At 39.4% G+C, this 15,751-nt stretch overlaps 1 protein-coding gene across 3 annotated transcripts in view; it reads right to left on the bottom strand.

Annotated features, from left to right (window-relative positions):
* The window catches only part of nfatc3a (nuclear factor of activated T cells 3a), a 77,964-nt gene that overhangs the window by 14,125 nt on the left and 48,088 nt on the right, over positions 1–15,751 (bottom strand). For all 3 annotated transcript variants that reach the window (XM_026937643.3, XM_026937644.3, XM_053229596.1), the window contains exons 6-9: positions 15,538–15,678; positions 9,886–9,941; positions 9,172–9,298; positions 6,519–7,487 (exon numbers count right to left, since the gene is read on the bottom strand). In XM_026937643.3, the coding sequence (XP_026793444.1) occupies positions 6,519–7,487; positions 9,172–9,298; positions 9,886–9,941; positions 15,538–15,678 (1,293 nt within the window). The remainder of the gene's footprint in view (positions 1–6,518; positions 7,488–9,171; positions 9,299–9,885; positions 9,942–15,537; positions 15,679–15,751) is intronic.

Below are 15,751 nucleotides of genomic sequence, written 5' to 3'. Positions count from 1 at the left end.
TCCACACACACACACACACACACACACACACACACACACATAAATTCTGTCTTTCTCTCAAGAATTCTCTCACAGATTCACATGTGAAAATGTAGGCCAGGAGCTGTGATTGAGAACATGTTCCAGTTGCCTACATAAAAACGCCAGTTGTCTGCTCAGGTTGGGTGAGGAGAATAATTAAACACAAGGTGACAAGATGCATGTGTGAGAGTAGATAGATGAAGAGAAGAGAAGAGAAGAGAAGAGAAGATAAGATAAGATAAGATAAGATAAGATAAGATAAGATAAGAGAAGAGAAGAGAAGAGAAGAGAAGAGAAGAGAAAAAATGACCTAGCATACGCTGCTCCTTCTGTTCACAGCGTCATCCAAATCCATGAGAATAAATAAGGCAGCTTCACTTGTGCCTTATGTCCATGTAATGTGCACACACACACACACACACACACACACACAGTCTGCTTATGTAGACGGTAAGTGTACGTGTGTGTGTGTGTGTGGTTCCCTGCTTTCTGTCCATCTGTCCATCACTGTATAACTCCTCCCTCCTTACCTTCTGCAAAGAGACTGTGGGATAGAGCCTGAACCATCTTACACACACACTTGTCTTGCTATCCTTTTGAGGACCTCCCATTTATATACTAGGTATATACTTATATACCTATATACCTATATACACCTAAATCCAACCTTAACCTCAGCAACCAAAAGGAAACCTTTTTGGCAAAAAAAGCCAAAAGTTTTTCTCATGGGGATCAGTCGAATGTCCCCACAGGGTCAAAACCATCAGATATTTCTATCCTTATTGGGACATTTGGTCCTCACGAAGATATAAAATCATGCCCCCACAAACACAATCACACTGAGTCTTAGTTGTTTGCACTACCAGTCAAAATGACACACCTGATTAATTCCTGTTTTAAACCAGACCGGAAAGTGAAGAAAAAGCAGCCAAGGTGTTATAAATGTCATGGGACTCTTGGAAAAACATCTAAACTTATAAAGCTGATTGAGACAATCCCAAAAGTTTACTAAGCTGATAAAGGCAAAAGGTGACTATTCTGAGAATCTAAAATAGATGTTTTCCATATGAGTCACTTTTTCCCCCCCCAGGATTGATGTCTTAACTACTTTTCCAAAAGACAGAAAACACTAAAAATAAAGTGAAACTCATTTGTGACTAGTCATGTCCAAACCTTTGACTGGCAGTTTACAGATATGTGTATAGGCCAACACCAACAGACACTCAAGCATGCACAAAATGTGCAAAAGCAGACGCGTACACACACAAACCCACACACACACACACACCCACATACGCACACACCCACCAACTTCTCTGTCTTACTGTACATGAGCCAGTGCAGACTCCTGTGGCAGTGGGATCTGGCACATGCTGATGCCATCATGCTACAGGGAACAGATTATCTCCACATGTTTCCTCGACACGGTGCTAGAGAACCAGTACACTTAGCACTTACAACTGCGCTACACTTCAAGCTCGGGAGAAAAACAAAGAAAATATCAGCGGACCTAAAATACCCAACATGCCCTGGTTCTACAGAGCAGTACATTTCTAGATTTACTGTAGTAAACCTTTTTTTAGTTTATTTATTTAAACTAATCTCATAGATATTTTTAAAAAAAAGCTGTACAAAATTAGATACAATTCTAAACCATCTTACATTTTATGGGAGAAGCTCCACAACATGTGTCTAAATATATAATTATATATACATTTACCAGTACACTTATACCACAGTGATGTTAAATACTCCATTCTGATTGGTCAGATGGTATTGATGAATTTTCTGTAACAGCAGCTTTTACAGTAGTTCCAGCAGCAAGGTTTATATTAATACTCTCATTCTAATACATGATCGTTTATAGTAAAAACTAGTAACAATTTACACAGGGAGCTGTACAGCGGATGCTCCACATAAACTGATTTAAAAATGTGTGTAATCATTGATAATGAAATTCTCTGTAAGGACATGTTTATTTAACATTTATAGAAGGAGTCTCCAGTGTCAGAGCTTAAAGTCAGAGGTAAAGCTGTAACTTTACGTATTCTGAGACAGCAAAGTTTTCAGGACAGAGGGCTTTCCAGTTTCTCTGTGACATGACATTTTTAACTTTGAGAGAAAAAAAAGAGTTTGGTGAGGGAACAGTGTACACCTGTGTATACCTGCTACAACACAAATGACAACTGGAACTATCTTGTTTTGTTTTGTCGTCATTCCATAACATTAAACAGATAAATATTACTAAATATCATTCTTTAATTTGCTAAAAAAATTGTGGTCTAAGAGGAATAAAACACCTTGAGCCGTGCTGTTACGGGAAAATCAACTTTGTGGTGCTATCAGTTAAATTAAATTAGTTTACTTTAAAACTCAATAATATCAATAATGTCAACTAGCTGACAGTGCGTTATGAGTTATTAAACAGTTAAAGACTGTTTCCTGGATGACAATTTTGCATTTTAGAGCTTTGTTTCTCCCTTAATATGTATGTAATTTTTCCTATAAACAAAGGAGTGAAATAATGCCACATACATTTTTTTATGCATATTACTAAATAAACAGCTTTCTCTAAAAGGAATGGCCTTTAAACATGTACAAAAAAATCAATTTCTTCTTTCACCCACAAACCAAATTATGGTTATTTCCCAATTTGGTGCTTGGGCCCCTTGTGGTGTACATTTCTGCTCTCTTCCTGCTCAAAAACACACCAAACCCAGGTATTTAGTGTTCTTGATGGCTTGGTTTAGTTGTATGATGACAGAGCAAAAGTGTGGACTATCCAAAGGGGCCAAAAAACCTGCTTGAGCAGCACTGTTCTAGTAAAATGTGATGAATAAAATGGAAGTGGTAAAGATCATTTAAACAGGGGAAAACTCTGATTAAGAACACAACCACTAGTCTATCTGAATAATACAAGAAGTCTTTGTGTTAACCTACCGAAAGTCACAAATGCGTCAGTTATAGCAACCGTAAAACAGTGATTCATGACATGAGAGAGAGAGAGAGAGAGAAGCAATGTAAGAGAGACCCAGACCCAGGTGGTTGGGGAAGTTGATGAAGAGAAAAATAGAAAAGGAGACATACATGAGAGAGCGAGAGAAACAAACAGAGAGACACTGATACGGTGAATTCATCTCACTGATTGGAGCTGTGGTCTATTTCCAGAGCCGCTCTGACCTCCTTAAAGTCGAAACAGATCACAGGACAGCTTCAGAAAAAGCATTACATGGACAGAAATCTACACAACGCTATTTATAGCTGACAGTCTCTGTGTTTATGTGTGTGCCTGGGCCTGTGCCTAAAGATGGAGGGATGATGAAGTGCCTCCAGAAAGCAGCACAAACTTCATCTGGCTTCTCAAAGTGGGGTTTGTGACCAATAGGCTGGAGGTTCACAATTCTATATTTACTTTTTGATGACAGTACAAGTGTTATAGTTATTATTTAGTTATTAGCGTTACAAGGCTAACTGATCACTTGTATTATTATAATAAGTATACAAAGTATATTAGTATAATATAGTATAAATAATGTCAACTAGCTGAAAATCTGGTACCAATTAGGTACAATTTAGGTACAATTAGGTACAAATTCTGTTTTTTTTTATTAACTTTATTGGTATACAAAAGGTTTCTATATTTTAGCAGAATGTAAGTGTCTTGCATTCAGTAAATTCAGTACAGATGGTACATACACTCACTGTCCACTTCCCACTGTACACCTGCACATTCATGCAGTTAACTAATCAGCCAATCATGTGGCAGCAGCACAATGCATAAAACATGTGAAGTGCTTCAGGTAATGTTCACATCAAATATCAGAATGAAGAAAAATTGTGATCTCTGTGACTTTGATTGTGGCATGGTTGTTGGTACCAGATGGGCTGGTTTGGGTATTTCAGAAACTGCGGATCCGTGAATTTCACACACAACAGTCTGGAGTTTACACAGAATGGGGCGAAAAACAGAAAACACTGAGTGAGCGACATTTCTGTGGGTGGAAATGCATTGTTGATAAGAAAGGTCAGAGGAAAATGGCCAGATTTGTTTGAGCTGCCAAGAAGTCTATAGTAACTCAAATAATCACCCTTTACAACCATGGTGAGCAGAAAAGCATCTCAGCATGCACAAAACATTGAACCTTGAGGTGGATGGGCTACGACTGCAGAAGACCACAGTGGGTTCCACTCTTGTCAACCAAGAACAGGAATCTGAGCCTATCATGGGCACAGGCTCACCCAAACTGAACATGATGTGGTCTTCTGCTGTTGTAGCCCATCCACCTCAAGGTTTGATGTGTGTTCTGAAATGCTTTTCTGCTCACAAAGGTTGTAGAGAGTGCTTATTTGAGTTACTATAGACTTCTTATCAGCTCAGACCAGTCTGAACATTCTCCGCTGATCTCGCTCATCAACAAGGTGTTTCAGCCTGCAGACCCACGCTCACAGGATGTTTTTTGTTATTTTCACCATAGTGTGTAAACTCTACATTTTATCTAGATCTTATTTTTAGATATCAGCAGTTTCTGAAATACTCAAACCAAATCATCTGGCATCAAAAACCATGCCACATCACAGATATTACACCTTTCCCCCCATGTTTGATGTGAACATTAAGTGAAGATCTTAAACTGTATCTGCATGATTTTATGCATTGTGCTGCTGACACATGATTGGCTGATTGGATAACTGCATGAACGTGCAGGCGTACAGGGTGGACAGTGAGTGTATTTGCATAATGTGTCTAATATTTAAAGGGTTAATCCATGTTCATAAATTAAATCTGTGTTGTGTTTATAAGGGGGTCTGTGAATTTCCTCTTTCTTTCTTTCTTTCTTTTTTTCTTAACCACCCTTATTTTACACTATACAGAGTGCCCGAAAATTCAGGAACCAACAGGAATATGTTGAGCAAATATTTCAATCTGAATAAGTTGAGCAAAATCAACAGACACATGATGACAAACAGAGAAAATACTTAGAGTGTAAGGGTGAATATGTAAAGCATATGTTGTGAATACTAAATACAAAATGAAATATATCTAGTTTTGCTCTCATTGATTCCTGACTTTTTGGACATCTCGTATTTAAATTAGATTACTTCGTGTGTGTTTGGCACCACTGCGTCTGGGGGTTTGGATTGACTGTAAAACTGTGTTTAACAGCTACATGAGCAGTTCATGTATCTCTCTCTCTCTCTCACACACACACGCGCGCACACGCGCACACACACGCGCACACACACACACACACACACACACACACACACACATTTATTTAGGCTATGCCCACTCTCTGTTCTTGTTAGACATACTGTTGTCTGCCTGACACTTCATTATGAAACTTGCATGGAATAAAATGGGAATAATAAATCACAAATTCAATTTTTAGCACTTCAAACTTACAAATATTTCTCAATTCGCAAACTAATGAAAAGGCTACTTTGTGCTTTGACTGCACATGAGAAAATGCTAACAAATAGTCCATTTAGCTCTAGTGCATTACATTAGCAATGCTGATCATATGCACCAACAGCAAACAAGCACCTTATATGAGGCACGTTGCTAAAACGTGCTACAATGAACTCAAAAACACTCCCTGTTTCTTCCCTTCCCCTCTCTAAGAAGCTAAACGCCTGCTCTAATAAGTCTCATAATAAAGCTAATGAGGATTAGCTATGAATGATAGTGCTTGTTACTGAGATTGTTTATTGCATTAGGAATTTACTGACCAGCTGGTCTACTAGAGCCTTAGGGACCCATACACAACATACGAGCACAAGCAGTCATGCACATGCACAGAGATTTCATTACCAAGACTGTCAATCATATTTCAGTTCCCATCAATGTCCAGTTTATGAAGGAGTAAGGAATTAGCCACTGCTATTTCCTTCTGTGCTCTGGCAAGATTAATTAACACCCATCAGCAACTGATGTGGGGCTACTGACAGAATAAAGCAAGTTTACATTACAGCAAATTATCAGTTAATCACATTACTCTGAAGGGAAATACAATCTCTCTGCATGGAGGTAGTGCTGATCCTTGTTTGACATAGACAAGTCCAAAAAACAGAGACAAAAAATGGAAGAAAAGAAGAGATCACTGAGCTTACACTCAATCCAAAGTGCACTGGACCAAAAATTAAATTTAGTAGACCAATAGCACATCACCAACTCCTCTTAATGTACGTACAAGGTACATTCTCAATGCAGAAATGGACTGAACATAGTATATCACCAACAAAACAGATGAACAGACTGCAAGAACAAATTTATAGCGCCTTGCATAAGTCTTCAACCCCTTGAACTTTTCCATTCTTTGTAGGGTTACAACCTGGATCTGGTCTTTTTCTCCCCTAGTAGAATAACACTACATCTTTTTATTCAATTACAATCCACGTAGATGCATCAGATTGAAACCTTTATCAGGCCGGTCCCATATGTTTGACACCCCTGCACTAAAAGAAAGAAGGAAGAGTTTAAATGCAGCAGCACTCACCATCATCCAGTGTAATATCCTGCAGGCCTATAGAGCGGAACGTGGGCTCTCTGTCCTCGGGTTCCTGTTTGATGTTCAGCCTCTCTCCCTCGCTGGTAAACGGGCCTTGCTGTGGTGCCAGCGGATGCACCATGGGTCCTGCAGAGGGAATCCCTGTCATGACGGGGCTGCTGGCCTGGGGTGAGGGCTGGGCGCCCAGAGGGCTGCTGGTAGGAGAAGACGAGGTGGGTGACTGGTAGGGCAGTGAGTGCAGCTGAGGGGAGGATGGACCCGAGTGGGGAAGGGGTACCATTCGGGCAGGGGCGTTGGAGGGCGTCGGGCATGAGGCCGATCGTTGCCCGACTGGATGGTAGCCGAGCGAGCGCTGGAGCTGCATTCCAGGTTGACTGAGGGAGTGGGTGGGCGAGGTCACCTGAGCTGGGGTGGCACAGTGATAGCCCAGAGAGTGGAGTTGAGGAGAAGTGTGGCTGGGGCTTGAGGGGCCAGTTCCAGAGGCAGGAGCTGAAACTGGGGAGCCATACACCATGCCCATTCCCAAAGGGTGGCACCCAGATGGCTCGGGCTGGAAGGGCACGCGCTCGTAGGCCTGAGGGCTGGCTCCAGGTAGACTGGCTTGGCCGTTGAAGGGTAGGTTATGCTGGAGAGGAGGGTAGGTCTGCCTGGAGGGGGGCACACTGCCTGGATGGAAGGGCATCTGGCATTCAGGAGGTGGGTGAAGACCTCGGGCCTGGAGGTGAGGCAGGTGAGAGAAGGTAGGTGAGTGAAGAGGAGCGCAGGGTGTCTGGAGAGGGTGTAGGGAGGGTGCCAGGCCACGTGGAGAGCCTGGCAGAAGCCCATCCTGTGAATGTGAGTGGTCTGGGCTGGGCAGAACCGGAGAACGAACCAGGCCAACAGCATGTGCATGGGGCATGGACATCGGTGGCACAGCAGGGGGGTCCAAATCATCTCGGCGCTCCTGTTTAACCAGGACTGTAAAAGAGAGAGAGAGAGAGAGAGAGAGAGGGGTAAAGATAGTTGAAGAGCACCAATGACTAAACCCTCAATTCAAAATCTAATATCTAGTTTAAAATCTCCTCTATTTATTTTAAATAGAAGAACTCTGTTTATTTCTGTTAAGCACAGAACAAGCTTATACGGCTGGAAGGTTGCCGTAATCATCAAGTCCAATACTGGTCCATATGCAGACAAGCCGTCCCAAAAAACAGATGCCACATAGTGATCAGTAACCCATTTTCCAATCTGGCGTTTCCTTCGTCCTCATGCGGGGGGATATTTTTACCCAGGGCCCGCTCTGAGAGAGCATATGGTGCCTGTTTTGATTGCCACATAAACTAGTGTCAGGTTCGAAAGAGGCACTGGGCTCTGTGCCCTATAGCAATGCTCCAAATAGGAGCACAAATCCAGTTTACTGCCTCTCTAATACTGAAAGGCTGTAACACTGGATTAGTGGTACACAAGTTCAATATGCTGATGAGAAAATGCATGTGTTTGTGTGTGCATATGTGTGTGCTAAACCCACCTTTTTTTGCATCACACCCTAAAGCCTCCTTACTTAGATAGGCCTAACCCCCAACCCCTAACCGAAGCCAGCTGCTGCCATGACAACTACAAGCCGCCACGGTTCTCTTTGAGCTTTTACTGCCCAAAGCTGACACCTGATTGGCTGAGACTAGGCGGGTTAGTGTGGAAAACAGGAAGTCTGCTTTCGAGTGGGCGGTTTGTGGAACGGGGGGAGTAGGCGGGAGGCTGGGCCTCTCTCACTTTGTTTCTTTATCTGTATCTGCCACTCTCTCTCCTGTGGTGCATGGTTAGGTTAGAATAGTGTGTGACATGGAGAAAGAAAGAAGCTCACGTGTGATTAAATTACGCCAACGCTGTTTTTCAGTTTGAGTCAGCTTGGGAAAATAATAACAAAACGATATACTGCCGGAGTACACTCACACGCAGACAAAAGACTTCATTAATGCTTAATTCTGTGAACGGCTGTCACTTAGCACTGTTCTAATATCCTAGTTACCTACCTTTACCAAAAACCAGAACAAAATAATAGAGTATATAATTATTATGATGTCTAAACATTTTTAGATATTAAAACTAAACCAAAATCTGTTGCAAGTCACTAACCAACTTATGATCTATGTTATTCAGATCATGAGTCTGTGCTTATTTTTTTTTTAATTAAGTATATTTTTGCATTATTGCCTGCCTAACAGCTCTAGATTTAAGATGCTTCACTGTAATCCATGAAGTCCTATCTGTAATAATTTTACAATGAATGATTTAAGTAACAATGTCAAACTTACAGACTGACACTCCATGAGTTGTTTTAAAGTCTTAAATGTTGAGTGGTTAACAGGTGCATGACGGTTAGCTGGAGAAACCCTCCAACAAACCACACACCAAGATGCAAAAGGGAGACACTCGCAACAACAGCCTGAGCGAAGTCACATGGCCATATGTCCTTTTCACATTAAAGAAAAGATGCATTATCAGATGTATTTTTGACCAATTAGTTTGTAGTTAAGGGAGAGCAGTAAGTTTTTCACATCAAGATGAAACACTTACAATAATTAAAGTCACTACAATTCAGTACTTGAAAAAGCCCTATGAGAGTTACTGTAATAACAGCAGGTAGAATGTGTGTGTGTTGTACCTGACAGGTAGGTGAATCGTTGTGATTGGCTCCTTTTCCGCTTCCCATTGCACACGTAGAACTGCACCTGCGCGGCGGAGGTGATGCTCTTGCTGTGGTACGGTGGAACTTCCACTACAATGCTTGACTAAACACACATCCAACACAAAATGTCTGTTATTTACTATGAAATTGATATGAAACAGATTTTCTTTGACTTTCTTTGTCTTTTTCTTAATATTTAGTCTTTTTTTTGGGCTAATTTTGACTTTTCATTGATTTCTGTCTATCTTTTCATTTGATGCGTCAATGTCAGTGAGGAAAATATTCCTATTGATAATTCATATTATAAAAGAATGAAATTAATAAAGATACACGAAAATAAAATGGAAGGCTGGCTGTGCTTTTTTTTTTATTGTATATACTTTTTAGCTGTGATTATATCCATATTTGCACAGTGTTTAAAATAAATATCAGTTTAGATCCTTACCATTTATGTAAGCCTTTCTTTATTGTGTTTTTCATGTACAATTCCAAATTAGTGGGCTGTCGTTGTCATTTTTGAATAACTGCCTGCTGCCAATGAAGTCTTTAATACATTGTTATCTCAGCCAGTACTGATTCATTCGTATTGATTATTCTGATTGAAAATTACAAATGAGAATTGTTTGATTTTTTTGCATGATTGCATTTTTTTCTTTTGTAATACAATTAAAGTAGCATCATTTCACTCACTCCTTGACTCTTCTCACGAATGATCTTGGCTTCCACCTCCCACTGTGGTCGTCCATCTGAAAAAAAAAAAAAAAAAAAAAAAGTAGCATATATATATATATATATATATATATAGTTTTGCTCTTATATCCTAACTGGATATTTACCATTATGTTTGATATTTTTAATACATTTCTGGATTCAACCTCATGTTATTTGCCTTGTGCTGCATAACCTCACATTTTTACATGTGTTTTAACAATCAAAACATCTGATCGTACTCAATATTAACTATGCTCCATATAATGCCTAGCAAAATGAAAAATTGTATTTGTTTTCAAACTGTAAGCCTATTTCCTTGAGGGAACAGAGACTCAATCGCTTGAATTGTTCAGCATTTCAGCTCTGTGCTAGGAGGAGAGTGCTGACTGCAAAAACAAATGTCATATCAATTACTTCCATGAATGGAGGCCCAGTTCAAAGGTCCAAATGACATTATGAAAGTGATTTCCTCTGGACTTCTCCAGAGCCTTCTCACTTAATAGAAACATCAGCCTCACTTTGTTAAGATCCACAGGGAGGACTTCAGTAAACCACAAAAGCTGGGGAAAGCAAGGGATTTTTAATTTATTCCTGGGACCATAAAGGTCTAACGATGTGATTTAAACAGCCCCCCCTAGTGCCTGTGGTGAACCTTTCCACAGGTATTAAAAAGTAATCAGTGTCTGAAACATCCTGCTGATTCTTTTTCCTGGGAAGAGTTATGGAGTGGCAAAGTGGAACAATGTGGTTTGTATTAAAATGGTCAAATGTGCACACAGCCAGGACTCTGGAGGGACTTGGAAACATGCAGTCATGTTGCTTTTTTCCTACTGTACACTCATATAATGAACCAGCCAGCCCTGAGAGCCAATTAGGGTGGAGCATGAAGAGCTCGGGAGGCTGGGTAGGACTGCTACTGCTGCCTTAAAGGAGCAGAGTGTTCGATGTGTAAAATAAGTAAACTTTGTCTACCCCTTTAAATTCTGTTTGAAGTGATGGGTGTTAGTGTAACAGGTGCATATTGTGGAGAATGTATTTGTATATGACACTAATGTGCACCAGTTTTTTTTTTTTTTTTTATGTGTGTGTGTGTGTGTGTGTGTGTGTGTGTGTGTGTGTGTGAGAGAGAGAGAGAGAGAGAGATTCCCAGAAAGGATTTCCCAAAACACTGAAACACTCACTCGTCCTGTATCAGCCCCATTTTTATGTACAACACACAAATAGCCGTAGCTTTACCAGACAGTCTATAACAAATAACTATAAGCCTTTAATTCCCGTTTACTCACTGTCTTTACTAAACCTAACCACACTCAAAGGAACAATTCCGGTAATCCTCAGCCCTATGAGAATGCAGTGAAAGTCACAGTAAGGTCTAGCCACGGCACTCTCTGTCAAAAGGCTTTTTGCTAATCCCTCTATGACCTTGGATGCCTTTGATACTGGGAAACATATTTTTGCTGCACATGTTGACATTCAACACACAGTGGAGTGGGCCCCACAGGCACTGAAGGGAGGCAAGCACAAGCATGAACCAAAATACAGAGGCTCTGGGACATGTACACCATCACAACCCTTCCCTCCAGAAACATGGGTGTTGAGTGAACTTTTATCTACATAAACTGCCTCAGTGCAAAATTACAAGGGTACAGAATATCTTGTTCGTGAATTGTTTTTAACTGCATCAAATTCAGAAGACTGTATGAATTTTTCTCCATTCATTCATATTAAGATTTCCTATTAACAGTTGTTTACAATCATCAACAGCTTGAGAAGAGACTACAGAAATAGTGCAAAAATATCCAACACAATTAGACTCATTTAGTCCATTTAATGACAAGATTCAATAAGTCCCTGAATTCAGTTAGATACAATCTGTGAGCCATGATTATGGTCTAAAACTGAAACCCTGATCTCTTCTTGTGCAAAGCAAGTTTTTCAGCTCAAAGTGGACCCCAAGACCAAGGCTTCCAGATATCCAGTGCTTGTGTTCTCTCTTTGGGTTGTTTCTGCACTGTGCTTTGTTTGTGCAACCATCTAGAGATTCAATTTACCAACTGTCTATTTCAGTGAATTAAATGTTTTGATTCATCTGATTCGTTTTTTCTGGAAAAAAAAAAAAAAAAAAAAAAAAAAAGAAAAAAAACCTATAAAAAAAAAATTCTACCTTATGTGCAGTATGTATGTTAAAGCTTATCTGCATTAACAGTTTGCACCAAACTAACAAACTAGCTAACATCAGATACCAAAGGTACTTCTTAGCCATGTGTCTTTATCAAGCACAACAAGCTTTCCCACTTTCCCGAAATAATAGGAAATATTTGGTTTATATTACTATAAACCAAATATAAGATTATTAAAACCTATTTCTAGACTTTTTGCTAATTTCAAGCTTGAAATAATCTTGCTTTATTGGCAGATAATTTTGCTTATTTTAAGCATCTGACTATATTCATGATTTACAGTTTTACAGATTTACAGTTGAATATAGTCAAAAATATTGACTATATTCAATATTTTTGCAGTGTAGCATTCGTTTCATACTATTGTGTGTTTGCAATTTATGTAGTCCTGTATACCATGCCACTGCATTGCACCACGGTCCTGAAGAAACATCGCATTCCAATGTATATGAGCTATATAGAGGAATTGCAATAAAAACCCACTTGAATTGACCTAATGTGACTTCTAGGCATTCATTTCCTTTAGTCAAACATAGTTAACACCAATGACGTTCGGTTCGCAGAGTGAGTCAGTGGTGTCATTCATGGGGTGAACCTGCATGCATTGTCAGATCGGTTTGATGTTGCTGGTCAGGGTGCACTGAGCCACCCAAGCATGTTAAAATGCACGCATAACAAAAAGTAAACAAACCGGTAGGCCATCTGCCTTGAATCAGGCTCAAAATGAAAGTCAATTCGAAACAGTTGTAAATAATATGGCAGACTATGTGGGTTTATGTTACGGTTTTATGAGGTTAAAGTGTTATATTGTTAGAATTGTACTACTCTTAAACCAATAGCACTGACATTGCATTGCATAGATGCGACAGATAAACTTCTGAATCAGTTTGACTGATTGATTAAAAAGAATCAGTTCAGTAGAATGATTCATAATCATCGGACATCATTACAACCATCGAGTCACAAATTCCAGTGTAAATAAGCTATATCAAGCAGTCAGAATACGGGCCAGCCCAGCACAGATGAGTGTGTATTCTGATAGGAAAATTATGTGTCACGGAATATGGGCATGTCTGAACTGGGAAGTTTTAGCCCACAACTTGTATAATATGTCCAATAATAACACCTAAATGTGTATTTCTACCTTTAGAAGTATCACCTGAAGCATGAAGAACAGCAATATGAAGAGGATTAACTTTAGAGTTTAAGCTCTTCGCTGAGTAATACAGTCATTATAGCGCAGAACATCGGTCAAATTTGCACCACACCCATCTTAGACTCTGTCACCTTTCCATTTTTACACACTAATCTGTCTGCATGCTTTCTTATAGCAGCTGATCAGAGGATACATACTACACACAGGGCTTAAAGCTCATCACTGCAGGAAAAAAAAAAACCCAGACCCGTGGATATCCACTAAAATTCCCTGTCAATCACATAGCACTTCTCTTCAACACACACATTCTGAGGACAGGCATGGGCTCGTCAATCCCAGGATGCCACTGCACATTCGACTCGTTTCTTTCCTTGTGTTTCACTTCAGGGATTTATGTAGCACATTCAGGGAAAAAAAAGGTGAATAAAATGGAAAAAACTCTGCACGAACTGTAGGCAAAACATATTAAAGTGAAAATCTGTTTGGCTCAAGGCAGTTACAACAGTGTGACTGACCAATGAGTCACCACAGCTGCAGGTGATCACTTAACAGACCAGCATTACTGCCTGCCGTAAATTACAAGATGTGTACGTGCTTGCTCCTGAGAGAGAAAACGAGTGGGTGAGTGAGAGTGAAAATCTAGAAAATAAAAAAAAAAATCCATACAAAAACAGTCTATTTGTGAGTGTGTGTGGATGCACAAGTTTCAGTTGGTGTCTTCACGCTTTCATGTTCACACACACACACACACACACACACACACACACATACACCCTGCCTAGAGGAAAAGGGAAACCGTGGGAGGTCAAGCTGCTGATGCACCGCTGATAATCTATGTGGCTCTTACAGACACAAGAGTGCCACGTCCTCTATTCGAGCTAATAAATAACAAAACTCGCAATGTTCATCGTTAGGTCTTATTCTCCAGAACCTTCAAAAAAAAAAAAAAAAAGAAAAAAAAAGAAAAAAACTTAATACTCCATAAACAGCCTGAGGAAAGACATCAGACCCTTTGTTTATAACTGACATCAAGTAAAAGTGTTCAGACAATTAGGGTTCAAAATATGGGTGGATGCCGATAATACATTTTCCTATTCACAGTAAGTAATTAAATACAGACATATCTACAGTATTTTGAAAGGTCACATTTGTACTCTGCTCAGTTCAGGTAATATTGCAGCTTTGTTACTTATTTTCATTATTATTTAGAAATTATTTGAACCAAAGCCTTAAGCAGCTGCTACAACTGTCTCTGATATAATGTATATTTCAAACAGAAATGAAAATGCATTTAACACACAGAAATCTATTCCATGTAGGATGTTCTATTCTAAATATATTTTATTATATATTATTCTAATACTGTAGCAAATGTCCAGTAATTCACTCTAAAGCTTTTCTGAACTTTTACAGCACATTAATCCACTTTTCAACAGCAGTAGTAATACTACTCAGTCCAATACTGTATTTTATTCTAGTTACAATTTCATGGCTTGTTGGCTTTATATGTATGAAGTGCATAAATACATCACCCCAGCACTGTTGAATGCTTGATTCTGATCGGTCAGAAGGTGTTGATTAGTTTTCTCTAAACAGCAGCTCTGACAACAGTCTGTGCAAGGTTTATATTAATGCACTCAGTCGAACATGTTATCCTTTCTATAATAGTAACTTACACAGATTTTGTTGATATGGTGTTTGATATGGTGTAGTTTTATGTGAGAAGATGTTTATTTAGCATTTTTTGGAGGGAGTCTCCAGTGACAAGTCTTCGAGACATAGGAGTTTCCCTTTGCGGCTTCTCAACAACATGATAAGATGCCGTTTTTTTTTGTCTTACTAACTTCATTAGACAGTAAAAAGTGAGGCTTGTGAAGGAGTGACCCTTCATAGCTGCTAAACAATCCTTTATAGCTGCTAAACATCTCTTTAACTAACTAACTGGAACTAACTTGTTAACTTTTTGTTAACTTGATGTTCCACAACATTAAATGTAACTAATGCAGGATGTGTTGTTCTTTAATAAGCAAAAAAATTGTAATCGTTGGTAAAATAGAGCATCGTTGGCATGCTCTATTGTGTTTTATTTCTCACCTACATTTCAACAAACTTAACTAGTAAGGATTACACTCCCTACACATCTTTACAATTATAACTTACTTATATATCTAAATCATATAAATATATACATTACTATTTCTGCAGCCTAGGGTATGCAAAACACCCATAATGCACTTCTGTAGGGAATTGTGCAGCATGATGCAATTTTCAAACATAGATGATTACTGTTCTCACCAGGGCCTTTCTCCAGGAAGATGACCTTTGACTCAGGGAAGAAGTTTGAACCTGTGATGACCATTTCCTCTCCTCCACTGACTGGACAACTGCTCAAACTGAACTTCTCCACCTGAGGTAACTCCTGTGCTGAGCGCTGGGCTACATACACAAACACACACATATACACACACACATTTATGGTGAATGTAAGGAAAAAAATGCACCATATGTG

The sequence above is a fragment of the Pangasianodon hypophthalmus genome, chromosome 25, assembly GCF_027358585.1.
Source record: "Pangasianodon hypophthalmus isolate fPanHyp1 chromosome 25, fPanHyp1.pri, whole genome shotgun sequence".
Classification (NCBI taxonomy): Eukaryota; Metazoa; Chordata; class Actinopteri; order Siluriformes; family Pangasiidae; genus Pangasianodon; species Pangasianodon hypophthalmus.
The sequence above is the reverse complement of the archived record's forward strand: the minus strand, read 5'-3'. Positions and strand labels throughout refer to the sequence as shown.